Consider the following 26,900-nt stretch of genomic DNA (forward strand, 5'->3'; position numbering starts at 1 on the left):
ATAAGGTAGTGGTAATAGTATAGATAAAATATATGGTAGTATTATTAGTATAGATATAATATAAGGTAGTGGTAATAGTATAGATATAATATAAGGTAGTGGTAATAGTATAGATATAATATAAGTTAGGAGTAATAGTATAGATATAATGTAAGGTAGGGATAATAGTATAGATATAATATAAGGTAGAGATAATAGTATAGATTTAATATAAGGTAGGGATAATAGTATAGATATAATGTAAAGTAGGAGTAATAGTATAGATATAATATAAGGTAGGGATAATAGTATAGATATAATGTAAGGTAGGAGTAATAGTAGGGTGTAGCGTAGACATAGAATAGATATAATGTAAGGTAGTGGTAATAGTATAGATATAATATAATGTAGGGGTAATAATATAGATATAATGTAAGGTAGGAGTTATAGTATAGATATAATATAAGGTGGGGTGATAGTATAGATATAATATAAGGTAGGGGTAATAGTATAGATATAATGTAAGGTAGGGGTAATAGTATAGATATAATGTAAGGTAGGAGTAATAGTATAGATATGATATAAGCTAGGGGTAATAGTATAGATATAATGTAGTGGCAATAGTATAGATATAAGGTAGGAATAATAGTATATATATAATATAAGGTAGGGGTAATAGTATAAATATAATATAATGTAGTGGTAATGGTAAAGATATAATATAAGGTAGAGGTAATAGTATAGATATAATGTAAGGTAGGAGTAATAGTATAGATATCATGTAAGGTAATGACAAGATAAAGAGTTATTAAAAACCCTGGTAAATGATACAGTATCCGAGCCACCGCCACATACACTATTTGAGCCACAGCTGAAAAGTGGACTGTGGTAGGAAGCTGTTGTTCCCAACAGAAGTGATCACAGACCACTCCTGTTGGACAGGAGAGTGGCCAGCATCTACAAAGGCTGCATGCTGGCAGATAAGCACATGAAGAAAAGAACTGAAGGCTTGGCTTGTGACTATAAGCAACTTATGGGGGCTGGGGGAATTCTGTCATAACAACATGGTGGCTGCTGTTGCTTCTGGGGGAGTTAGTGGGCGCTAAAGTGACTACAGGGGAAGTTATGGGACAAAGAGGCTGCTGTAGATTTTGGAACAGTATGGGGGCCTGCTATGACTAGTGAGAAATGGGGGACCAGCACCAACAACTGTAGAAGTAAAGATGGAGTGAGGAGAGAAGAGATTGCATAGTTTTTATTGTGCGAGAATGGCTAGTCATCTGGGTTTTGTGGTTGTGTTGTTCTTCAGGTGTCTTGTAGGTTGTTTAGCTGACTCTTTTAGACCACGGTAAGATCTCTGAAGCTGTACCGGTGTAGACACTGTTATAAACCAACCTTAGCTATAGGTAAAGAAATAGAACAGGTATAGTATAGATACTGGAAATGTAGTGCAAGTATGTATGTATGCAGAGAATGTATGTGACGTTGACATAATGGTATATAGTAAAACTACCGTATGGATCTCTCTTCAAACAAAAAATTGATAACATTCGAGAAAGTTTCACTTTACAGTCTCCTGAGCCCCGCTTTATGCCCATTCAGTGTTCTTCTCCACTAACTCACCTTTCCACCATCATTGAAAAATGCTTCTCCAAACTACTGTCCACATCACACCTCACCACCTGCGCACTTGACCCAATCCAATCCCACCTTATCCCCAACCTCACCTCAGCACTTGTCCCAGCACTAACTCATCTCTTCAATCTATCACTAAGTTCTGGCATCTTCCCATCTCCATATAAACATGCAACCATCACACCAATCCTTAAAAAGCCATCCCTTGACCCTGCCTCCTTATCCAGCTACCGCCCCATCTCACTTCTACCTTTTGCCTTGAATCTCCTAGAAAAACTTGTCTACCATGAACTATCCTCCCACTTTTCATCCAACTAACTCTTTGACTGCCTACAATCCGGCTTCCTTCCCACCACTTCACAAAAACTGCCTTCACCAAAATGGCCAATGGCCTGCTAACTGCCAAAGCCCCACGCCAACACTCCTTCTCCTTGACCTATCTTCTGCCTTCGACACAGTTGACCATTCTCTCCTCCTACAAATTCTTTCATCCCTTGCCATCACTAGCTTCTTCTTCTTACCTCTCTAACCGTACTTTTAGTGTCTCCCACTCCCACACCACCTCCTCTCCTCGTCCCCTAACTGTTGGTGTCCCCCAAGGCTCTGGGGGTACCACCTCTATCCCGACAACACTCAGATCTACCTCTCTGGTCCATATGTCAACGCTCTGCTATACAGAATTCCAGAGTGTCTATCGACTCTTATCTTCCTTTTTCTCCTCCCACTTTCTTAAACTCAACATGGATAAAATAGAACTAATCATCTTTCCCCCATTTTGTTGCACCCCTCCATAGAATCCCTCAATCACTATCAATGGCTGCACTTTCTCCCCTGTCCCCCATGTCCGCTGACTTGGGATCACCTTTGACTCCACCCTTTCGTTTAAACCATTCATACCCTGACCATCTCTTGCAGCCTTCACCTCAAAAACATTTCCCGAATCAGCTCTTTTCTCACCCCTGACGCCACCAAACTGCTGGTACATACTCTCATTATTTCCCGCTTGGACTACTGTAACATCCTGCCCTCTGGCCTTCCATCTAACACCCTCGCCCCCCTTCCAGTCTATCCTTAACTCTGCTGCCCGACTAATCCACCTTTCCCCTCGCTCTGCCTCTTACCTCTGCCAAACCCTTCACTGGCTCCCACTGTCCAACGTATTCATTTTAAATTTTTGACTGTGACATACAAGGCCACCCACAACCCGTCCCCTCCGTACATCTCTGACCTGATACCCCGCTACCGTCCCTCACGCAACCTCAGATCCTCCAGTGGCCTCCTTCTGCGCTCCCCCCTTGTTTATACCTCCTCCAACAACCTCTAAAATTTTGCCCGAGCCTCCCCCATATTATGAAACTTTGTACCCCAATTCATCCACCATCAAGACCTTCAAAAGTAACCCAAAAACCCATCTGTTCAAACTAGGCTACAACCTCTAAAAAATATGCTCCACACTTTGACTGGCTGCACTTTGCCTCCTCGTACCTCATAGATTGTAAACCCATGCGTGCAGGTCCTCTTCCCCTATGTACCAGTCTGCCATTTATGTTATTCATGTAATGTGTTTTTGATCTTGTAATGTTCCTGTTTGTTAACCTTGATTGTTTCTATAGCTCTTTGCAATCAAGGGCGCTTTATAAATAAATAAATAAATTAATTAATAATAATAATAATAATAATAATAATAAATATTAATATAAGGATTAAAGAATGACTAGGTATAGGTCAGTGTAAACAGATATGTTATATATGAGTTATAGTTTCAGGGATCAGTTCGCAATACAAAGCTGAATAACGTAACTATAAAAGCTTATATATACGGAAAATACATAAAAGGGTTTTCTGTAATGATGGGGACATTATGAGAAATAGCACATAGGAAAATACACTGTCTCCAATGTGCATCATCTATCATAACTCCTGCCCCACATCTATATAACAATATCTCATGACACAGCTTTCATTATTTCATCACTGGAAATATTCTTTTTACATCTTGTTGCACGAGGATATTTGTCAAGCAGGAAGGGACAAGGGTTAGGTCAGCCTGCATCATCCTTCCAATGCATCGTGCACTTACCATAATGAGTGTGGAGAGACAAGAGAGGAAGATACACAGAATAAAAGAGTAAGGAATGCAGAGACAGGAAAAGAAAGAGTGATAGATTCATCTGTATGTGATACAGGACACTACAGTCCCTATTACTGACCATAGCAACCTCTTATATAGTCCCATATATACATGGCAGCCATTCTAACCTATATTACAGGAGGCATTTGTAGACCACAAACCTGTAACCCTATAAATCATTTCACTGTATACCATTTCTGCATGTAGCATACATATATACTTATATATGTTCCTATAAATCTGATGACCGTATAAGCCTACAAACACCATACAACTGAGGACCAACAGACCAATATGTCATGTACTTATAACATACAGACTACTCTTATAACCCATGGAGAGTATTTTAACAGTGTTAGCCCATGTACCCCAAAACCTCTCTATCACCACAACACAGATCTTGGAAACATAACTTAGATCTTGAGGCCATTCTGTGATACATCTCCTAGTATATAGAGCAGTGCTTCTCAAACTGTGAGGCGGGCCTCACCACTGAGGCGCCCCCTAGTTGTTGGTGAGGCCCAGCTGAGGAGCCAGTTTTCACAAAAGTTACTATGATCTGCACAGTCCTTTTGCCGTTTGCAAAAATCTCCATTTTAGCAATATTATTAATTTATTTTTTATTTGCATTATTAGTATAGAGAGCTTGGGAGATGGGTGAAAGCTAGCCCTAGCATTATTCTCAGCTTTTAAATGGACTTCCACCACAGATAGTGAGGCCCAGGCATCCTCTTGGTCAGTCTGGTGAGGCCCAGGCATTGCCTTGGTCTGTTGGGTGAGGCTCCAGTAGAAAAAGTTTGAGAAGCACTGATATAGACTATTCTGCCATATTGCAAGAGGTCTATAAACCCATGTGATGAGCAGTCAGACAGTCTACCACAGTACTAGCAATCTACACAAAATTACATCTTTGGGATTAAAACTGGTCCTTTCTACTTTGTGTCTAGACATCTACAAACCATTCTTCTATGAGGGAACCTTTCATATGACCAATGATCTGAGCACTGCTCTATTTTCCCATTGCCCCACAAACCCCACCAGGGACACCCCATTCTGCCACATTGCATCTGCATCATATGCCTACATAACATTTGGTTATGTACCTTATACCTTTAATGACATATGACCTATAGAGTCTTTTTTTTGCTAAGTACCAATAGATCCCAGGATCTGCCAGGTACGTAGAGATCTGCAGACCACCATTAAATGTGACTTTAGGCCGACTGAATAGTTACTTGTTGATATAAATTTATGCAACATCCTCACTTGTAACAAGAAATGCAAAACCACTTGGCTAGAAAAAGTGTACCATGCCAATTCTATAAAACCAACCCATCTATATAGCAAGAATAGCAACACTTAAAAGCAGTCATGTCACATAGCTATGAAACAATTTCAAAATCTTTGTAAATGGATTGGAGTTTTGAATAAGATTTTTCAATGTATCTATACATCCTAGATCACCCTGTCTTTTAAGTAGTGAACATGTCAATAGAGAATGATAAAGCTAGTGGACATCTCAGGCCACCTTTAGGCAGGGACCTGTATAAAACCTCCCCAGCAAGCAAAAGAGTTTTTTAACATCATACCAGGAGTGTATATACCATAGTCGCAGCCGCCATTGCACTTGTAGAGAGGTAGGCTCCAACCCAGGTGGCTTCCAACCTCCTCTCCTATGGATAGTGTTAACATTGGGAGTCTCATACCATCCAAGGTATGAAAAGGAACAGTCCCAGCTTAATGTCCCAGCTTAATGTGGATGATGCAAGTAGGCACAAAGAGTATGACCCAATTTCATTTTTATGATGGGTCTCCCTCTTTTCTATGAATATACAGTGTATAATGCCTGAACTCTATGTTTGCAGTAGACATAGAAGCTAAAGCTTTGACCCGAGTTATGATGTGAACCTGCAGTTCACAAGCAGACCTCATAAGAGAGAGTGTGTTATTGTTAGATAAACGTCTCTCCCTTCAGCAGCACAGAGCTTGTCATTGTCACTCAACATACAGAACATGTCAAAGACATACGCACACAGTGACGGCACATCTCCACGTCAAAATACCAAAAATATAACATCAAAAGACAAAAAAAATGCCATTAAGAGGCTTCCAGTGACAAGAGGCTCCTGGCATAAGGATCTCTTATTGGGTATGTCTTAACCCTTCTGCTGGGAGGTGCACAAAGATGCAGAGCAGTAGTGTTAAGGTACCTCTGTCTGGCAAGTTACAATATGGGACCCAAAAAACGGACTAGGAAAAGAGGGTAAGAGTCATGGTAGTGGGAAGTGGAAGGGATCTACCTTATAAGCAACTCGAGCAGGGCATTTCTTCCCCAGACCCAAGGGAGGCGAGATTAGTCTGAGCATCTCATACAAGTCTGTGTATTTCATGCGACCCCTGGGAACAGAGAGAAAGGAGCCACAGAGCCATGGAAAGGAGGAAGATGGATTTATCGGAGGGAAAAAGGGAAATGGACCATGAAAGGGAATGAAAACATTGTATGGGAAAAAGGGAAGTCCAGTCATTATCAAGCAAACAGAATGTAGATGGGAAGAAGCAGACAAGCAGGTAAAATGGACGGTAAGTGAGGAGTGGAATGACAGATACAGAAGGATAAAAGGGAAATTATTAGGGAGGAAGTAATATCATCCAAATGTACATTACCGAAAAATGGAATGAATTATATGGGTATTAATGGTGTTGAAGGATGGAAAATAGAGGAGGAAAATGACAAGAGGAGTAGATTGAATACAGAACAGGAAGAAAGAGGAAGAAAAAATGAGAGGAAGATAAATATGAGAGAGTATATCCCAGGACATAGGGAGGAAAGGGGGGAAAGGATCTGAAGAAACATGGAGAGAAAAGGTGCGAAAAGAAATTAGATCAACTTATCACTACCTGAGGAGACGGCGCACAGGAGGTCACCACACCGGGAACTTGTACCTTACATGCATATCAACCCAAAACAGTAACACCTACATCATCATATCATTCAGAAGGAACCTACACAGGGGCAGATCTTACATTGTTCATTGGCAGGTGGAGAATTCTCATTTTACAACCTCTCTCCAGTACAGGTGTGTTAGGAAAAAATTATGCCTTGTCCTGCCAGTATGAATTAGGAAGGAGATTTGGGAAGCAGGGAGGAAGATGTTTTCAGTGGCGGTGGTAAGGGGAAGGGGGGAGTGTGGGAGCGAGGTTTATGAAATATGGAAGGAGATCCAGAATGGTTAATGGAGCCCCCCTGAGACCCCTCCGCACCCTCCCCCTTTATCAAGCATATTTTTTTTCTTCTTTAAAGCAGGCTCCCCGCAGTCCAAAATCGTGCCCAGACCCTCGGAAAACCCAGCAAGCCCATGCTTCTTCCATAAGACTATATACCCTTTAGCTGCTACGGGATGAACCATTGACCAACCCCCTCCCTCCAGCAGCCAAAGAGATAGGATGCACAAGGTGTACACAGCTGAGTACAGCTCTGTCTTAAAATATATATATGTTATATATATATTAACATTAGGTAGGTGAAAGCAACGCGCATTCCGCTTAAACTCTTGCAGGGGATAAGGGGCTAAGTTTTGAAGGATGGGAGAAAGGAGTATTATCTGGGGTGAGAGAAGGAAGGATGGGTATATGGGGTAAGGGTTGTGGAAGTTTCGTTCTGTGTTTCATTTTTGCTTTAGGTTTTTTGTTTTTTTGTTTTTTTTTTGTAATGGTTTTCCAAACCTTGCAGGCCACCCTGTGGGGGCATTTCTTCCCCAAACCCAGCGGTGGGGATATAACCCGTAACAAACTGTACATGTCCTTATAATGAATGCGCCCGCTGAAATAAGAACAGAAGGGGAGTTAGTTGAGAGGATGTGCAGCTTTCATGGGTGACCCTCCCTGTAATCATACTCTCTTGGATGCAGTGCTGTGTCCTGCATGATACAGAGAATGGGCAAACACAGTAATAATACACACACATATACTCATATTCACACATCTGGGGGATTTATAAAAGCTATTGTGCTGCTGCTCTCAAAGTGGAACATGAATGCTGTAGTTTTTATAAATCGTCCCCATAACGTGATGGCTAAAGTCTCAAATTGAGTGTTGCCCTTTCCCTCTGTTTTTTATATATATTTTAAGTAGTCTCCATGTACTAGTGCAACCCAATGTGCACACTGAAGGCAATATAGAGAGAAAGAATGTAAATAACGTCTATGACTAGGTCTATGTGGATGACACCATGTTGGAATATGTAATGTTGGGTTGTTGCTGTGTTCCAGCAACATTTTACCTTCTTAGTAGTTGCTGGAGTTCACCAGTCACTGGAGCAACAACTGGGAAAGTCTGCCTCTTCAGTAGATAAACTAGCATGTATTTTAGTAAGTTAGAAGGAGGAGATACATTGGCCCCCAGTGTGGCAGGTAGGATTTATTGGTTGACTATTGTAGTTAACTCATTGTCTAATACTCTATTCTGAAATTAAAATTGTGAAAATTCTACCAAAAATGCCTGTCACTGTGGGGTGGGATTACACTAGGGGTTCAGCATTGGGGCAGCCTATGATCATCTTATTATACCGGAACTGTTAAAAAAAAATTATTGTCCAAAGTGGACTCCCTCTCTGACCTGGTAGGCACCAGCATGAGACATAAGTGTTGGTCCTTGACAATCAGTTTGAGAATTCAACCACAGCATCCAGACATACAAACTTAGGACTTGAGTAATGCATATAGCGTAACAGTGGGTACAAACATACAGTGCAGAAAAATCTAAACTCGATTGGAATAAGAAAAAACAATCACTCTGACACTCATGTGGATAAAATACATAGGCGGAAAGAAAATGCGAGAGAAAAACACATAGAAAACAATACGGGCAAATAGAGGTTTACTGGAATGGGAAGCAGTAGAGGAGCTCTTGATGGTAAGCTGTCCTCTCATCCTTGGAATAGAGGAGAAGGGACTTCTTGACGTGCCTGTTCTTCCACAGTTGGCTTGCTAGAAAACGTACTTTCTTATCAGACCTTATGTTAATTCCATTCCTTCATGGTCTCCAAGATGACTAAAACAAAACTCTTAAGACCAACCACAAGACAGTGTGAAGGTCTATGCAGTATACGGGATTATTTCCTGCAGTTCGGTGCTTCCGGGTTGATGAATATGGTGGCAGAACTAAAGTCAAGACTGACGTGACCAAAATTATAGAGAAGCCTTTACCTATAACCTCATAATCTGAAAGGTGTCCAAATGCCTAATGGACACATAGAATATGACAACAACAATGCACAATGCTAGGTGATTGAAGAACATCTCTTGCTTCGGTGTCTCCATTGTTTGAAAAGGTCTAGAGACAGGGATGTACACAGCTCATGCAGCTACTATTGTGCCTACTGTGAGAGAAAGGGCCCAGGTATTGTTCCCTTCATCTTTGCTATTAGGTGGTAAGAGCCCATGCTGAATTCCTCTCTCTACAAACATGGGAATACACCCAAGGGTCACCAAAAGGGGGAAACACATGGCATCATAGCAGAGGACACAATTTTAGGCCATGTGCACACTTAGTATAACACCGGCCATTCTGTGACCCTGCAGTACCGGGCAGATGATCTTCACTTGCTGAATCGGGATGTGTCTGCATCCGAATTCCCGCTGCACACAAATAAACGTGAGGTCGGAGACACCCGCTCCATTGTGTGAACTGACAGGTTCAGTTTTTTGCGTGGCTGCTAGCAATCCCGGCCAGAGTGTATACTGTGGGGGACATTTATGAACGGTACACCCGTAGCGCATGTCAGGCAGAAGGGGCAGATTTGCACTTCTCCCTGGTGTACGCCTCCTGCATGCACCGCTCGCCTGATGGGCGGGCTGGGGGAGCTTTGGGGGGGGGGCGTGACAAGGCGGAGAGGAGGCGTGGCCTCCCCCTGTGCCTCATTTATCATGATTTACGCCTGATTGCAGGCGTAAATCATCATTAGAATCTACACCTACTGAAAGATTTCGTACAGCGGGCGCAGATTCGGGCACCCGGCTGGCCGCCTTTTATTGAATCCTGCCGGGGGGGAAGGGGGCGGGGCCTAATATTAGACTGGCGTACTTGTACGCTGGTCTTTGTAAATCCCCCCCCATGTGTTTACAATCCGCTCAGGATTCCCTCTAGCTGCAGCACAATGTAAGTTAAGTATTAATCACGGCTGTGTTGCAAATCGGCAACAACAGCCGTGATTAATACTTAACTTACGTTGTGTGAACATGGCCCAAATGTGTATATCAAAAAATATTATCAAGCCTCCACTGGCTCTAAATATAGTGAAAGAAACCACAATATTTCCATATCTGCTAACTCACAAGGGTGAGATCCCAAGCTTAGGTGGCCTCTTCATACTAATGGCTGCATATACAAAAGCTCATACAACTCGTCTTTTCTGATTCACAGGCCCTTTATGCATCTGAATAGTAAAAGGGGTTGTCCAGGGAAAAAATTTTCTTTCAAATCAACTCGTGTCAGAAAGGTATATAGATTTGTAATTTACTTCTATTTAAAAATCTCAAGTCTTCCCATACTTATAAGCTGCTGTATGTCCTGCAGGAAGTGGTGTTTATTTACATTCAGACACAGTGCTCTCTGCTGACATCTCTGGCCGAGTCAGGAACTGTCCAGAGTAGTAGCAAATCCCCATAGAAAACCTCTCCTTCTCAGGACAGTTCCTGACTCGGCCAGAGATGTCAGCAGAGAGCACTGTTTCTGAATGTACATACAGCAGCTGATAAGTACTGGAAGACTGGAGATTTTTAAATAGAAGTAAATTAAAAATCCATATAAATTTCTGACACCAATTGATTTGAAAGAATTTTTTTTTTCCTTGGACAACCCCTTTAAGACAGCTACCTCAATTTTTTATCTGCTTTTATGACTAGAAGTGTTTTCCTGTTAACCTCTCTACAATATTCCTGCATCTACCCTATCGTACTGTCTTACTTCATTTGTTACTTTGCTTCCATTGGAGGGTTTCAGGCTCATGATTTATTCTTCCAGATGTTTCTCTTATCGTCTACCTCTTGTTTGATTGTTTTTGGTTCCAGCAGACTGGGGCTTTTCTCCTTCATCCATCTTGATGGTTCCTTTTGGTGAATCCTGGGTAATGCTTGATTGAGTCTTCACCTGATCTTATTACTTCCTTCTTTGCTTTATGCCTACAGTCAACTATGGTTTTCCTTTTATTTTAACTCAGGGTTTAGACACCAGATGATCAATCATTTCGTAATCCATTCCCCCAAATCGTTTATTAAATTGGGTAGATCAAGTGACTTACCAGGCAGCCGGGTCATATTCTGCCCAAATTCTCACATATTCGTCTAGATGATGTGGACCCAGAATGGAGGAATCGCGGGTTAGGTATTCAAAGTTATCCATAATGACAGCGACAAACAGGTTTAACATCTGCGGAGGGAGAACAGCTATGACAACGTGTTGTATGTTTCTAGCATATGTGCAGAAAGCGTGCAAATATAAGCCCAACATGCCAGCTATACTCCAACTACTTCTTTGTTGAACTCTTAAAGGGGTATTCCCATCTCAGCTAATATAGTTATACTTGCAGGACTTATCAAGTTAAATATTTTTGCAAATACAATCTCTTAGCAAACTTGTTTCCACCTCCTGATATCCTGCTCTTTCCCTTCCATCGGTAATATGTGCAACCCCAATTGGATCAAAAAGTGGGTCGCATGCAGTACTGACTCGGCGAGGTCATCTCCATGGACACCTGAATGTCTGGTGCCAAATTGCACGCTGATTGTACTTTGTGACAGGTAGACTTGAATGTACATGCAGCACAGCATTCTATAATTCCTGTCTAGGGCTATAATATGATACAGATGTTTACTGTTCTACAGTTTGCCTTGCAAGTTGTTTTTGGTGTTTTCTGGGGAACCCCTCATCAGGATTGAAGGACATTACCTTGTACAGGTCTACTCTAGACTGTTGAATAAATTAAATGGTATTTATGTCTCCTCTCCAAAATATTAATGGTAATCTCTTATGCTCTTGTGCTGCGTCACTCACCAGGAATGAGCAGAGGAAAATGAAAGACACAAAGTAGAAATACGCGAACTCGCTTCCACAGTCATCCTCTTTTATTCCAGACTGAACATCACAGGGCCTCCCACTCAGACAGGACAGCATGATTTCATGCCAGGCTTCCCCGGTGGCACTCCTGGAGGAAGTAAGACACATGTCGCAGTCAGCATATGAAACACTGAGCTGGTGCTATACCAATGTCCAGGGACATATAGGAATAGGACATATTTATTGTCTAATATTTAGTGCTGCCATTGGAGCTAATCCCAAACCAAACTATATGAGACCTATTTCTGACACATAAATTTTAATGTGAAATATGCCCTAAGTTATACCGCAGCATAATTTTTGGTGCAAATTTTGACATGACGAGTTGGATTCTTACCGGAAAAGGAGCATCAGAGCTTGGAAAAATGTGCGAAAGTTATTGTGTTCTGTTATAGCTGTGTCTTCATCTTCTTCATCCAGGGCTATGTTACCAAAGACCTAAAAAAAGGTCATATATTAGGATGATGCATATTTTTAACACACACACATATGTATCTATACCATAAATGTTGTTAGCAAATAGCTTCTTGTGATTAGAGTCATCAGCGTGGACCCCAATAAACAGTGCCAGCAGATGACCCCATCATAAATGGTACCAGTAGACTGCTTCGTAAAAAGTGCCAGCAAACAGCCTCATATAAACAGTGCCAGCAGACTGTCCCCTCATATGGTACCAGCAGACTGTCCCCTCATATGGTACCAGCAGACTGTCCCCTCATATGGTACCAGCAGACTGTCCCCTCATATGGTACTGGCAGACTGTCCCCTCATATGGTACCGGCAGACTGCCCCCTCATATGGTACCGGCAGACTGTCCCCCTCATATGGTACCGGCAGACTGTCCCCCTCATATGGTATCGGCAGACTGTCCCCTCATATGGTACCAGCAGACTGTCCCCTCATATGGTACCAGCAGACTGTCCCCTCATATGGTACCAGCAGACTGTCCCCTCATATGGTACCAGCAGACTGTCCCCTCATATGGTACCAGCAGACTGTCCCCTCATATGGTACTGGCAGACTGTCCCCTCATATGGTACTGGCAGACTGCCCCCTCATATGGTACCGGCAGACTGTCCCCCTCATATGGTATCGGCAGACTGTCCCCTCATATGGTACCGGCAGACTGTCCCCTCATATGGTACCGGCAGACTTTCCCCTCACATGGTACCGGCAGACTGTCCCCTCATATGGTACCGGCAGACTGTCCCCCTCATATGGTATCGGCAGACTGTCCCCTCATATGGTACCGGCAGACTGTCCCCCTCATATGGTATCGGCAAACTGTCCCCCTCATATGGTACCGGCAGACTTTCCCCTCACATGGTACCGGCAGACTGTCCCCTCACATGGTACCGGCAGACTGTCCCCTGATATGGTACCGGCAGACTTTCCCCTCACATGGTACCGGCAGACTGCCCCCTCACATGGTACCGGCAGACTGTCCTCATATGGTACCGGCAGACTGTCCCCCTCATATGGTACTGGCAGACTGTCCCCTCATATGGTACCGGCAGACTGTACCCTTTATATTACACCAGCAGACTCCACCCTCATATGGTACCGGCAGACTGTCCCCTCATATGGTACCGGCAGACTGTCCCCTCATATGGTACCGGCAGACTGTCCCCTCATATGGTACCGGCAGACTGTCCCCTCATATGATACCGGCAGACTGTCCCCTCATATGGTACCGGCAGACTGTCCCCTCATATGGTACCAGCAGACTGTACCCTTTATATTACACCAGCAGACTCCACCCTCATACGGTACTGTCAGACTGTATCCTTTATATACCAGCATATGCCCCTTTAATATTGTACCAGCAGATTGCCCCCTGATATGGTACCAGCAGACTCCCCCCTTTATATGGTACAGTACCAGCAGACTGCCCCTCAAACCATACTGCTAGCTGTACCCATTGTAAATAGTGACATAGACTATAATGATAAAATTCTGTCTGCCTGTACATTTGAAGACAAGGCCAACAACACACCAACTCTACTACAGACCTGCATGCCGATGATGGCGTAAATAAAGAAGAGCATAGCGATCAGGAGGCAGACATAGGGCAGCGCCTGTAGAGGGAAGAGGAGACAGGTATAACAAGTCATGTATTGCATTGTAACATATAAACAGGCCTTTACATTATATGGCATCCTATGCAATTGACTCTGATATGTGTGTAAAGATCCATCTATTGGAGGATCTGTGCCCCCTGACTGCCCCCAAGCGTAGGCCACTATCCCATTACCATGAGAGGATATAATATATATAATTCTTTGTGCACATACCTTGAAGGACTGGACAAAGGTCCACAGGAGGATACGGATGGTGTAGCCTTGCCTCAGAAGTTTAATGAGACGGGCAGCTCGGAACAAGCGGAGAAAACTGAGGTTGATAAAGTTGTCCTATAAAGTGAAATGGGGAAGGGAGAGTGGAGAGGCAGTGAGTGCAGGCAGACAAGCTCCAGTCACCTCTCCAGCCCCGAAATAAATAAATAAAATTATTATTGAAGGAAAATAATCTGATCAGAAATGTAGCTGTCAATGATAACACGGGAGAGACTTGTAAAAACGAACTGCAAACAGTGCAGTTTACCTCTGGTACTCATCCAGAAAGAAAGCAGCAACGTGACTGGTTGTTATAAGTCTCCACCATGGTTTGTTTTGCTCCCCCATGAAACCCTACATCTATCAGAAATAGAGAGTAGATATCTTCGGCCATTCTCTTGTCTCAGATATTCTGAGTTTTCAATAATTTTATTTATTTGTTTCGTATTTTAGCTTTTGCATCTGAAACCAGCGAACGTTACGTTAACACTTGGGGCCCATTTATAGTCAGGGAAAAGAGTGCAGAGTGAGGAGACACTGTGGCCTCAGGTGTGAAAGCTAATGTAAGGTGGGTGGAGGATTGGGGCCCATAGGAACCAGCCAGGCTCCATCTAGAATTTGTATAGGGTTGGAATGAAACGAGATGTGATTGGTTCCTATGGGCAGCTCCTGCACCTTGTCATTTGCACTAGTTTTCATACTCAAGGACCAGCAGGAGCCCCCTTGACTCCTTCATCCCGACCAGCAGTTTACTTAGGAGTAATGTGTTTTCCATTTGAGAAACAAGAATCAAACCAAATGCACTGTATTTGGAAACAAGCAGCCACTTTACATTAGGAGTGTTTGGCACATGCAGAGCTTGGGCTCCTCCACTCCTCACACCAGAATCTCTACTAAAGTGGTCCTTAAAGTGGGGAGAGGGGTGCGCATTATTGGTTATGAGTCTCCTACACTCAGACATGGAACGGATCCCCAATACACAGGGCCACATGTATAAAAAGTAGTGCCTGCAAAACACAGGGGCTATGACCATGGGAACCAGTCAGAACTCAGCTACCTTTTTGTTCTTTGTAGCTTAGAAAGTTAAAACAATGATCTGCCTGGTTCCTATAGACATCTCCCCTCAGTTCTGCTTGCACCAGCTTTTTATTTTTATACATGGGGCCTGTCTAGCCTAAAGGTATCACCGAAAGCATGGTCTCCCTGGCAAAGATCAGATCTATAAGAAAAACTAAAGCATTTACAAGTGATCCTCTCCTATTGACATTTCTCCTTCATGGCAAGGGATCCGTTGTATGTAAGTCCCACATTAAAACAGGTGCTTCTGGGGTCCCTGCAGATACAATTGGCCATCCCAATACATAAAGGAGGTTACCATGATGCAGCAGCTGCAAAGAGCTAGCGGCCTGACTGTATATTACCAGTTACTAGTGAGAGTCAGGGTTGATAGACCTTCCAGAATGTAAAATAAATGGCTAAAAAGTAGTTCCCTAAGGGAAACTCTAATTTCAAGCAAGTACATGGTTCATTGTGGGAGCTCAGATTAGAGAGCATAAATCTACATGGGACAGAAAATGACAAATTACAGCATTGGGCAGGTGGATATGGTTTCAAACAAAACCATAAGCTATAGAAAAGGAAATGTCTATCCAAAACTGATGATTGGTGACACGCTACCTAACCTTTCAACCTTGGGTTATTATGGTTGCAAGAAGAGCTTGTTAACAATTTACATTTATGTGATTGCCATGTGGAAGAATATATAGACATGACCACCATCATATAACTGAGTATATTACCCAGTCGTAAGAACATTTTGGTTGTGTAGTGAATTTTGGCCACTTCCTCAGGTACCCCAGAAGCTTCCTCGTATTTAGCTGGGACAATGCATCATGCACAGCAATAGGCAAAGCCAAAACCCTTAGCAGGACCAAGGGGTCATGCAGTCTTGTCATACTAGTAGAAGTTTAGGGTGAAAGAGCATTGAGAAAGGAGGAGGAGAGAAGGATCTCGAGTGTTCTGTTGGGATGAAATGTGAAGAGTAGGAAGACTTTAGAGATGAGCACAACTCAAGCTTTCTCAAGTCTAATCGGTTGGCATTTGAAAATTGGTGGCTGAGGAAGTTGGATGCAGCCATAGGGAGTCCAGGAAAACATGGATATAGCCTATGGCTATCGGTTATCAAATGCCAACCGATTGCTTGAGTTGTGTTCATCTCTAGTTGACATCATGTTTATTAGTTTGAAGATGTTTAGGAATATGATTATATCCAAACAATGTAGTCATGACAGTCGTGAGGTATAGGGAGATCTTGGCTGGGAATCATACATTTTAATGTATGAACAGACAGCAGGTATGGTGAGATGTAGGTGTAGGAGCAGTGATGTCACACATGAATAGACAGCAGGTATGGTGAGATGTAGGTGTGGGAGCAGTGATGTCACAGTATGAACAGACAGCAGGTATGGTGAGATGTAGGTGTAGGAGCAGTGATGTCACAGTATGAACAGACAGCAGGTATGGTGAGATGTAGGTGTAGGAGCAGTGATGTCACAGTATGAACAGACAGCAGGTATGGTGAGATGTAGGTGTAGGAGCAGTGATGTCACACGTGAATAGACAGCAGGTATGGTGAGATGTAGGTGTGGGAGCAGTGATGTCACAGTATGAACAGACAGCAGGTATGGTGAGATGTAGGTGTAGGAGCAGTGATGTCACACGTGAATAGACAGCAGGTTTGGTGAGATGTAGGTGTGGGAGCAGTGATGTCACTGTACGAGTAGACAGCAGGTATAGTCAGATGTAGGTGTGGGAGCAGTGATGTCACTGTACGAGTAGACAGCAGGTATAGTCAGATGTAGGTGTAGGAGCAGTGATGTCACTGTACGAGTAGACAGCAGGTATAGTCAGATGTAGGAGCAGTGATGTCACTATAAATACACAGCAGGTATAGTCAGATGTAGGTGTAGGAGCAGTGATGTCACACATGAATAGACAGCAGGTATAATTAAATGTAGGTGTGGGAGCAGTGATGTCATATGTAAATAAACAGCAGGTATAGTCATGTGGAGATTAAGTTCCTGGCACAAGGATAAAGGGTTTCACGCAGAAGATCAGGAGGACACAAGATTTAGATTGACATGTCAAGAGTGAGGGATGGGGTGAGTCTGAGTGCACAACCTCTGACATGCAGCAGGTAATGTTTATGCATTAGGTTATAAATTACAAACCAACCGGGTTCTGCGATGCAGTTGTAGATGGAGGAGATTGCAGCAGGAATTTGTGCGTGGGGTTGGGGTTAGGGTTATATTAGGTATGGGGGGAGGTGGGGTGTAGTTGGCATGAAGACACAGACCAGTTTCATGGATGGACACATGAGATTCATAGTGCATTTTGGATGAGTTTTTTTTTGCCGGGGGCCAAAATATCAGAGGGATAGAAAGAGACATGAAAAAGACAAGACAGAGATACACTGATCATTATATTCGAGAGAGAGCCCCACAGGGCACTGCTCCATCCATTCAGAGCACCGTATCACTAGCATTGGTCAGTACACCACTCACTCAGAGAATACTACCAGAGGGATAGGACACAGTGCCATCCATTCAGAGCACTGTACCACTAGCATTGGTCACTACACCCCTCACTCAGAGAATACTACCAGAGGGATAGGACACAGTGCCATCCATTCAGAGCACTGTACCACTAGCATTGGTCACTACACCCCTCACTCAGAGAATACTACCAGTGGGACAAGTCACTGCTTCATCCATTCAGGGCACTGTACCACTAGAATTGGTCACTTCACTACTCACTCAGAGAATACTAACAATGGGATAGGACACCGTACCATCCATTCAGAGCACTGTACCACTAGAATTGGTCACTACACCACTCACTCAGAGAATACTAACAATGGGATAGGACACCGTACCATCCATTCAGAGCACTGTACCACTAGCATTGGTCACTTCACCACTCACTCAGAATACTACCAGTGGGATAGGACACCGTACCATCCATTCAGAGCACTGTACCACTAGCATTGGTCACTTCACCACTCACTCAGAATACTACCAGTGGGATAGGACACTTTACCATCCATTCAGAGCACTGTACCACTAGCATTGGTCACTACACCACTCACTCAGAGAATACTAACAATGGGATAGGACACTTTACCATCCATTCAGAGCACTGTACCACTAGCATTGGTCACTACACCACTCACTCAGAGAATACTAACAATGGGATAGGACACTTTACCATCCATTCAGAGCACTGTACCACTGGTATACGTTATTACACCACTCACTCAGAGAATACTACCTATGGGATCGTACACTTCTCCATCCATTCAAAGCACCGTACCACTGGTATAAGTCATTACATTACTTACTCACTCAGATAATACTACCAGACGGATAAGACACCAGACCATCCATTCACACCACTGTACCACAAGCATTGGTCACTACACCACTTACTCAAAGAATACTACCAATATAGAACACTGCTCCATCCACTCAGAGCACCATACCACTGGTATAGGGAATACTTCTAGTGGGATAGGACACTGCAAACACTGTACAAACATCATTTGACACTGCACATAGACTTTCTAATTGGGTAAGGAACTGCGCCACAAACCTGGAGCACTCTACTGTCTGTATTACACTTTCAGAGTGCTGAAGTTTTGTATTTTACACTTTGAGTGCTACACTACAGATAATGGGGGTCCACACCACTCATGGCTCTGTACTACTGACATAGGGTACTGTACCACCCACTTATGGCACTTTACTACTCACATAGGATACTGTACCACCTAATTATGGCACTGTACAACTGACATAGGGTACTGTACCACCCACTTATGGCTCTGTACTACTGACATAGGGTACTGTACCACCCACTTATGGCACTTTACTACTCACATAGGATACTGTACCCCCTAATTATGGCACTTTACTACTCACATAGGGTACTGTACCACCCACTTATGGCTCTGTACTACTGACATAGGGTACTGTACCATCCACTTATGGCTCTGTACTACTGACATAGGGTACTGTACCACCTAATTATGGCTCTGTACTACTGACATAGGGTACTGTACCACCCAATTATGGCTCTGTACTACTGACATAGGATACTGTACCACCCACTTATGGCTCTGTACTACTGACATAGGGTACTGTACCACCTAATTATGGCACTGTACTACTGACATAGGATACTGTACCACCCACTTATGGCTCTGTACTACTGACATAGGGTACTGTACCACCCACTTATGGCTCTGTACTACTGACATAGGATACTGTACCACCCACTTATGGCTCTGTACTACTGACATAGGGTACTGTACCACCCACTTATGGCTCTGTACTACTGACATAGGATACTGTACCACCCACTTATGGCTCTGTACTACTGACATAGGGTACTGTACCACCCACTTATGGCACTGTACTACTCACATAGGATACTGTACCACCCACTTATGGCTCTGTACTACTGACATAGGATACTGTACCACCCACTTATGGCTCTGTACTACTGACATAGGGTACTGTACCACCCACTTATGGCTCTGTACTACTCACATAGGATACTGTACCACCCACTTATGGCACTGTGCTTGATAATGGGTCTGCACCACTCACTCAGGGCACTGTACTCATAACTAGAGATAAGCTGAGTACAGTCTACCGGCAACAACATAAACAATATATATTTAACACACTGAATTTCCCCATGGTGGGAATATTAAAGGATTATCTTATCTTATTCACTAATCTGTCTCAAAGCAATATGGTTGATACTGAGCTTTCATTTCTCTTGCAATTGGTTAGTCATTTGGTGAACATGCCTCCATATTTCCTGGCAATGGAAATAAAAAAAAAAACGAATACACATTTATTAAGACCAGCCTACTTGAGCATTGGTCTAAAAATAAACCCCGTCCTCATTAATCCCACCGGATTTACAAGTAAGTGCACACCACTTAGGTTAGGTAAAATTGGCTTGACCTGCATCTACCACATGGCAGAAACAGAAATCAAAACCTTCTCCACAGTAGGTGTAGATCTCTGCTAGCAGGCGTAAATCATGGTAAATCAAGAGTGGTAGGGGCTGCGCCTCCTTCATATCTTGCCTCATGCCTCATAGAGCAGCGGAGTTCCTATAGTCCTGTAATACACGGTGTTCCTCACTCCTGTTCTAGTGCTATCTGTTCCTAAGTAGCCATAACCCTTCACCCAAGCCATTCTATTATACAGCTGCACCACTCATACTCATTTGCTCTTATCACAAGAAGACAGACTTAGATACACTTTTAATGCTCAGCATAGCAACACTCAGCGGTGCTCACAGAATCACCGCAGAGAGAACACATCTCTGTCATTCATGGGAACTTACCGAGAACTCTGTAACTACGATATCGGTGATGCTCCCGAGTACTGTCACGAAATCAAACACGTTCCAAGCATCACGAAAATAGTTCTAGAATAAAGAGAAAAGACTGGAACATGGGGCTTGGCGTGGTTCTTGCTAGCTGCCATTACCATTAAGTTGTCAGTCATTTCCCCCCAATATGATATGTTGCTATGGAGCATTTGTTCCTCTGGATTCAGTGTTCACGTAGATACATACTGCACCTATTTGGGCTGTGCAGTGTTACTCGGCCCTCGGCTTGACTCTTACTAGGGCACAAACTAGATGTGTAAGATGGGGATATTAGACTGCACTGTGATGTGTGAACAGCGCTGTGGTATACGGCCCTGTATAAATATTTATATGGAGTACTCACCAGTGCCCCAAAGGCCATGATCTTCAACAGACATTCCAGAGAGAAGAGAGATGTAAAGACGATATTAAATGTTTTCAGAACTTGTTCATATGTGTTGGAATATTCATGGAACTAAAATAGAAAAGTAGCATTGGAATTCATGTTTCAGGCTGCGTTCACACTACGTATATTTCAGTCAGTATATGTCATTCAGGATTGCAACCAAAACCAGGAGTGGATTAAAAACACAGAAAGGATCTGTTCACATAATGTTGTAATTGAGTGGATGGCCGCCATATAATGGCAAATATTTGCTGTTATTTTAGAACAACGGCTGTTATATTGAAATAATGGCCGTTATTTACTGTTATATGGCGGCTATCCACTCAATTTCACCATTGTGTGAACAGATCCTTTCTGTGTTTTTAATCCACTCCTGGTTTTGGTTGCAATACTGACTGCAATATACTGACTGAAACATACATATACTGACTGAAATAAACGTAGTGTGAACGCAGCCTAAAACTGGATACAGATGAGGCTACAGATACCATACCTGCTTCTGCATAGCATTGATCAGTTATATCATCGCTCTGCTGATTAAGGCTATGTTCACACTATGTAAGGTATGCAATAATCACAGCTGTTGTTACCTATTTGCAACAACAGCCGTGATTACTACCGTAGCTTACAGGGTGCTGCCTTCTGTGGAATCCTGGCTGGAGTGTAAACACATATTATACACTCCGGCTGGGATCCCTAGCGGCGCCACAACCAACTGACATGTCAGTTTTCTGCAGCCGCAGAAAACCTGTTAGTGCACACAATGGAGTGTGCGGCGGGGAATTCAGATACGGGTGCACACTGATGTGCCCGCATCCGAATTCAGTGGCAGTGAAGATCACTGCAGTACGATGCAGGATGATCTTCTCTGACACCGGCCGTTCCGTGATCCAGCCAGGTCACGGAACGGCTGGTGTCTTATGCCATGCGAACTTGGCCTAAGTCTGCTTCAGGCAGACTCAATCAGCAGGGAGAGGAGCCCTGACAGGTCCACTACTTGTCAAGTTACACTGTGCATGCTTTGATCATTGTCGATTGCGGCATGCACAGGGTTAAATTCCTATGACCGAACTGAAGTCTGCTCCTGGTAGATGCAGACAGTTGTCAGCTGTAACATACAGCTGCCATTCACTGCATATAGCATGGATTCAGCTCATGAGCCCGCGCTATATGCAGTCATCGGCAGGCCGCTTTAAAAACACGTATTGTGGTCATTAAGATGTTAACCATTTCTCCTATTTGCTTGCAAAGAAGATGCAGAAAGACCAAGTCTCCTCATTACATAGGTTTGATCTAAATTCTGGCTGTAAAGCTTTATAGTTTTGATTTTGTGGATTCCATTTTTGGGCTCGGTTCACACGTTGTAAGAGTGCGGCTGTATGTGCGGCTGTAATTGTGCGGCGGTATTTTTGATGGTTCGTGTGTATGCTGGGAAGTATAGGATATGCGGCTGCACAGTGCACACTATCTCTGAATCTACGGCCCTATCGTAAACGGACCCGTAAAAAATGAACAAGACCATTGTTTGCGGCTGGACATGCGGCCGTGGATTGACAGGCGGTCCGTACGGAGTACTTCAAAAATAGCCGGCAATGATGCCGAATGCCGATGCCTCTAATAGTTAATATATTAAATTAATCAAAGACATTTTATTTGTAATCAAGACACTTTCGTTGATCAATAATTTATTTCTAACGAATCCATCATTTTGCAATTAAATATACTGTTAAAAAAAATAGATATATAAATAAATGTATATTTATCTATATATTTATTTTTTGACAGTATATTGAATTGCACAATGATGGATTCGTTAGAATTAAATTATTGACCAACGAAACTGAATTTATTTCCAAGAAAATGTGTTTTATTCATTAAATATTAATTAGTACAGGAAGCTCTATAAGCCGGTAATTCATATGCCGGCAATAGAGCATTCTGTACTAATCATCACTTTACTTTAATGAAAACATCAAGTGTTTCTTCTAATTATGTTATGACAATAACATTATTAGAAGAAACATTTAGAATTATATGTGCGCTCAGCTGATTGGCTGTTCGGCTGAGCGCACATATAATAAGCCGGTCCGCAGTACAGTGACTTCATTGTGCTGCGGACCAGCGAAGAGGACACATCGGGGTGAGTATAGAGCTCTCCCCACCCCCTCCCCAGCACTGCACCCCTCCCAGCAAGGAAGGGGGGTCACTTAACCCCTTCCTTGCTGGGATGGGTGCAGTCTGACATCAGTCTGGCCCCCCGGGGGTTAAGGGGGATGCAATACATCCTCCCTTAACCCCTTGGGGGTCAGACTGTAAGCAGCGATCTGTAAAGATGCTGCATACTGTAAGGAGCACAACACCGCTCACAATGATGGGTGTTGTGCTCCTGTTTGTGTTTTTTTTTGTGTGTTTCTCCCTTTTTGTTTTTCAGATATCGGTATCCTGGGGATTACGTCGGATTCCATGGACTACGTCGATGACCAGCGGTTGTTCTTTGAATTTTTTAAATAAAATGGTCAATGAGGGGTGTGGGGGTGTTTTTATTTGAATAAAAAAAATTTTAAACTTGTGTCTTGTCTTTATTTCTTTACTTTTTAGACTTAGTAGTGGAAGCCGTCTAATAGACGGAATCCATTACTAAGTTGGGGCCTAGTGTTAGCCGGTATAAAATGGCTAACACTAACCCCCTATTATTACCCCAGTACCCAATGCCACCAGGGGTACTGGGAATAGCCGGGTGCCAGTGGTCCCGGAGCGTCAAAATTGGCGCTCCTGGACCGGGCGGCAGCAGGCTGGTAAGATTTAGGCTGGGGAGGGCCTAAACCAATGGCTCTTCCCACCCTGGTGTTACCAGGCTGCTGTCGTTTGGTTTTTAACCCGGCTGGTTATAAAAATAGGGGGGACCCTATGCGTTTTTTTTTTAATTATTTATTTATTTAAAAAAAAAAAACGCATAGGGTCCCCCCTATTTTTATAACCAGCCGGGTTAAAAACCAAACGACAGCAGCCTGGTAACACCAGGGTGGGAAGAGCCATTGGTTTAGGCCCTCCCCAGCCTAAATATTACCAGCCTGCTGCCGCCCGGTCCAGGAGCGCCAATTTTGACGCTCCGGGACCACTGGCACCCGGCTCTTCCCAGTACCCCTGGTGGCATTGGGTACTGGGGTAATAATAGGGGGTTAGTGTTAGCCATTTTATACCGGCTAACACTAGGCCCCAACTTAGTAATGGATTCCGTCTATTAGACGGCTTCCACTACTTAGTCTATAAAGTAAAGAAATAAAGACAAGACACAAGTTTAAAAAATTTTTTATTCAAATAAAAACACCCCCACACCCCTCATTGACCATTTTATTTAAAAAATTCAAAGAACAACCGCTGGTCATCGACGTAGTCCATGGAATCCGACGTAATCCCCAGGATACCGATATCTGAAAAACAAAAAGGGAGAAACACACAAAAAAAACACAAACAGGAGCACAACACCCATCATTTTGAGCGGTGTTGTGCTCCTTACAGTATGCAGCATCTTTACAGATCCCTGCTTACAGTCTGACCCCTAAGGGGTTAAGGGAGGATGTATTGCATCCCCCTTAACCCCCGGGGGGCCAGACTGATGTCAGACTGCACCCATCCCAGCAAGGAAGGGGTTAACTGACCCCCCCCTTCCTTGCTGGGATGGGTGCAGTGCAGGGGAGGGGGTGGGGAGAGCTCTATACTCACCCCGATGTGTCCTCTTCGCTGGTCCGCAGCACAATGAAGTGACTGTACTGCGGACCGGCTCATTATATGTGCGCTCAGCCGATCAGCCAATCAGCTGAGCGCACATATAATTCTAAATGTTTCTTCTAATAATGTTATTGTCACAACATAATTAGAAGAAACATTTGATGTTTTGAGTAAAGTAAAGTGATGATTAGTACAGAATGCTCTATTGCCGGGAATATGAATTACCGGCTTATAGAGCTTCCTGTACTAATTAATATTTAATTAAGAAAACACATTTTCGTTTAAATAAATACAGTTTCTTTGTTCAATAATTTAATTCTAACGAATCCATCATTGTGCAATTCAATATACTGTCAAAAAATAAATATATATATAAATATACATTTATTTATATATATATTTATTTTAACAGTATATTTAATTGCAAAATGATGGAATCGTTTACATTTAATTATTGAACAATAAAAGGGACTTTATTAGACAGAAAATGTGTTTTATTAATTCAATATATTAACCATGAGAGACATCGGCTATAGTGCAGAGGATCGCAAACCCCGGTAATAGCAATTCATGTAAACTGTTTCCCTGCTTTCCCAGATGCATCCAGAGGTGTTTGCATCACTTTCTTAACATTTTATTTGTTATTTTTAGTTGAACCAGATTTCCAAGTAAATGACCGTATGTTTTGAGCCGCATGTCCATTTTTTCCCACGGCAGTAGTTTCACCCGCACATTTACAGCCGCATAAAAAATACAGCCGCACAGTTACAGCGTGTGAATCCAGCCTTAAAGTTTTTCTATCATTGGGGGGGGGGGGGGGGTTGTTTTCAGGTTATTCTGCTTATAGTGTCATCTAGTGTACACAGATAGGTGGGCTGTGATGTGCAACATTGCCCCAGAGATATTACACTGTTCATTTCATTTTTGGTTTTAGGTCGCTCCCTAGACGTGGATCTGGGCTCACACTTCAGCTCAGTTCTCCACCAATAATAACTTAGTTATATAAAAAAAAATCTAATAAAATTTCATTTCCAATAAAATTGGCAGCATTCCTCATTGTAAGATTAATATTATCCAACCTGGTTTCATAGCATTAACCTCTGCTATCTGAGCGCTGCAAGCTCTCAATCCAAAGGTAGAGCCCACTCTATACTATGAAAGTCTATCCAGCAGAGGTTCTAGTAGAGGTAAGAACACTGAGGAATATCAGTGATCCACTACAGGTGGAGGACAGCTTAGCCCTTGGGGAAAAGATTTCTCTTATGAAGATCCTGGAACAGATGGATTCACCTGGGAGTTTTTGGAGACAACTTTGAGGAGCCTTGGTCTTGGCCCACTAATGCTTCTTTGGTCAGGGTACCTGCTTGTCTGTGGGCAACAGGCAGGGTTGCCCAAAAACTTAGCTTTTGTACATTTTAGTAATGGAAACCCTGGTACTTTGCATAGTATAGCATGATGATGCAGAAGTTAAAGATACTTAGCATCACTATGCACCAAGCAGAGTATGTCATCTACAGTCTACATTCTATTTAGGGTGGTAGTCACAAAACATCTGTACTTCCATCTAAACATCCTACCTCTCCTCAGATACCTAGCCCCTGATCTCCAAGAGAGGTCCTTAGCCAGGATTTGATGATGTTAGAATAAACATGCTTCCTAAGGTCCTACGTCTTTTCCCACATGTTGCCTTCAAGTCAAGTCTTAAAAAACAGAACATATCTTTTTCTTATGATGAGATTGATTTTTGACAAGATCATCTCCATAGAAGACCACTTTACAATGCAGTTGTGAGAGGTTACTATGAGGCTTTTTTGCTAAGATCTTAAAGTGACTCTGTACCCACAATCTGTCCCCCCCCAAACCGCTGGTACCTTTTAATCCAAGATCTGTCCTGGCGTCCGTTCGGCAGGTGATGCAGTTATTGTTCTAAAAAACAACTTTTAAACTTGCAGCCGTGTGTCAGACTGGCGTGGCCTAGAATGTGTGTGCATTAGGCTGGCACAACCTCTCTGTCCCTCCTCCCCACCCTCTTCATCATTAGGAATGCCCCAGGCAGATTTTCTCCTATTCATCAGCTGTGTGAACACTGCACATGGGCTGGATTGTTAAGGCACCTGTGCAGTGT

General features: G+C 43.0%; 1 protein-coding gene and 1 long non-coding RNA gene across 5 annotated transcripts in view; one reads left to right on the forward strand and one right to left on the reverse strand.

Moving 5' to 3' along the window:
• LOC138769421 (uncharacterized) overlaps positions 1 to 26,900 on the forward strand; it is a 145,805-nt gene that overhangs the window by 108,773 nt on the left and 10,132 nt on the right. The gene's annotated exons all lie outside the window — the stretch shown is intronic.
• The window catches only part of CACNA1A (calcium voltage-gated channel subunit alpha1 A), a 178,070-nt gene that overhangs the window by 43,058 nt on the left and 108,112 nt on the right, over positions 1 to 26,900 (reverse strand). Inside the window, exons 31-39 of one of the 3 annotated variants that reach the window (XM_069947855.1) lie at positions 21,005 to 21,115; positions 20,614 to 20,697; positions 17,425 to 17,430; positions 14,152 to 14,268; positions 13,870 to 13,935; positions 12,195 to 12,295; positions 11,795 to 11,945; positions 11,043 to 11,170; positions 6,046 to 6,142 (exon numbers count right to left, since the gene is read on the reverse strand). In XM_069947855.1, the coding sequence (XP_069803956.1) occupies positions 6,046 to 6,142; positions 11,043 to 11,170; positions 11,795 to 11,945; positions 12,195 to 12,295; positions 13,870 to 13,935; positions 14,152 to 14,268; positions 17,425 to 17,430; positions 20,614 to 20,697; positions 21,005 to 21,115 (861 nt within the window). Of the gene's footprint in view, positions 1 to 6,045; positions 6,143 to 7,468; positions 7,566 to 11,042; positions 11,171 to 11,794; positions 11,946 to 12,194; positions 12,296 to 13,869; positions 13,936 to 14,151; positions 14,269 to 17,424; positions 17,431 to 20,613; positions 20,698 to 21,004; positions 21,116 to 26,900 lie in introns of all 3 variants that reach the window. The other 2 variants (XM_069947847.1, XM_069947839.1) reach the window with 2 other exon arrangements.

Source organism: Dendropsophus ebraccatus, chromosome 1 (genome assembly GCF_027789765.1).
Source record: "Dendropsophus ebraccatus isolate aDenEbr1 chromosome 1, aDenEbr1.pat, whole genome shotgun sequence".
NCBI lineage: Eukaryota > Metazoa > Chordata > Amphibia > Anura > Hylidae > Dendropsophus > Dendropsophus ebraccatus.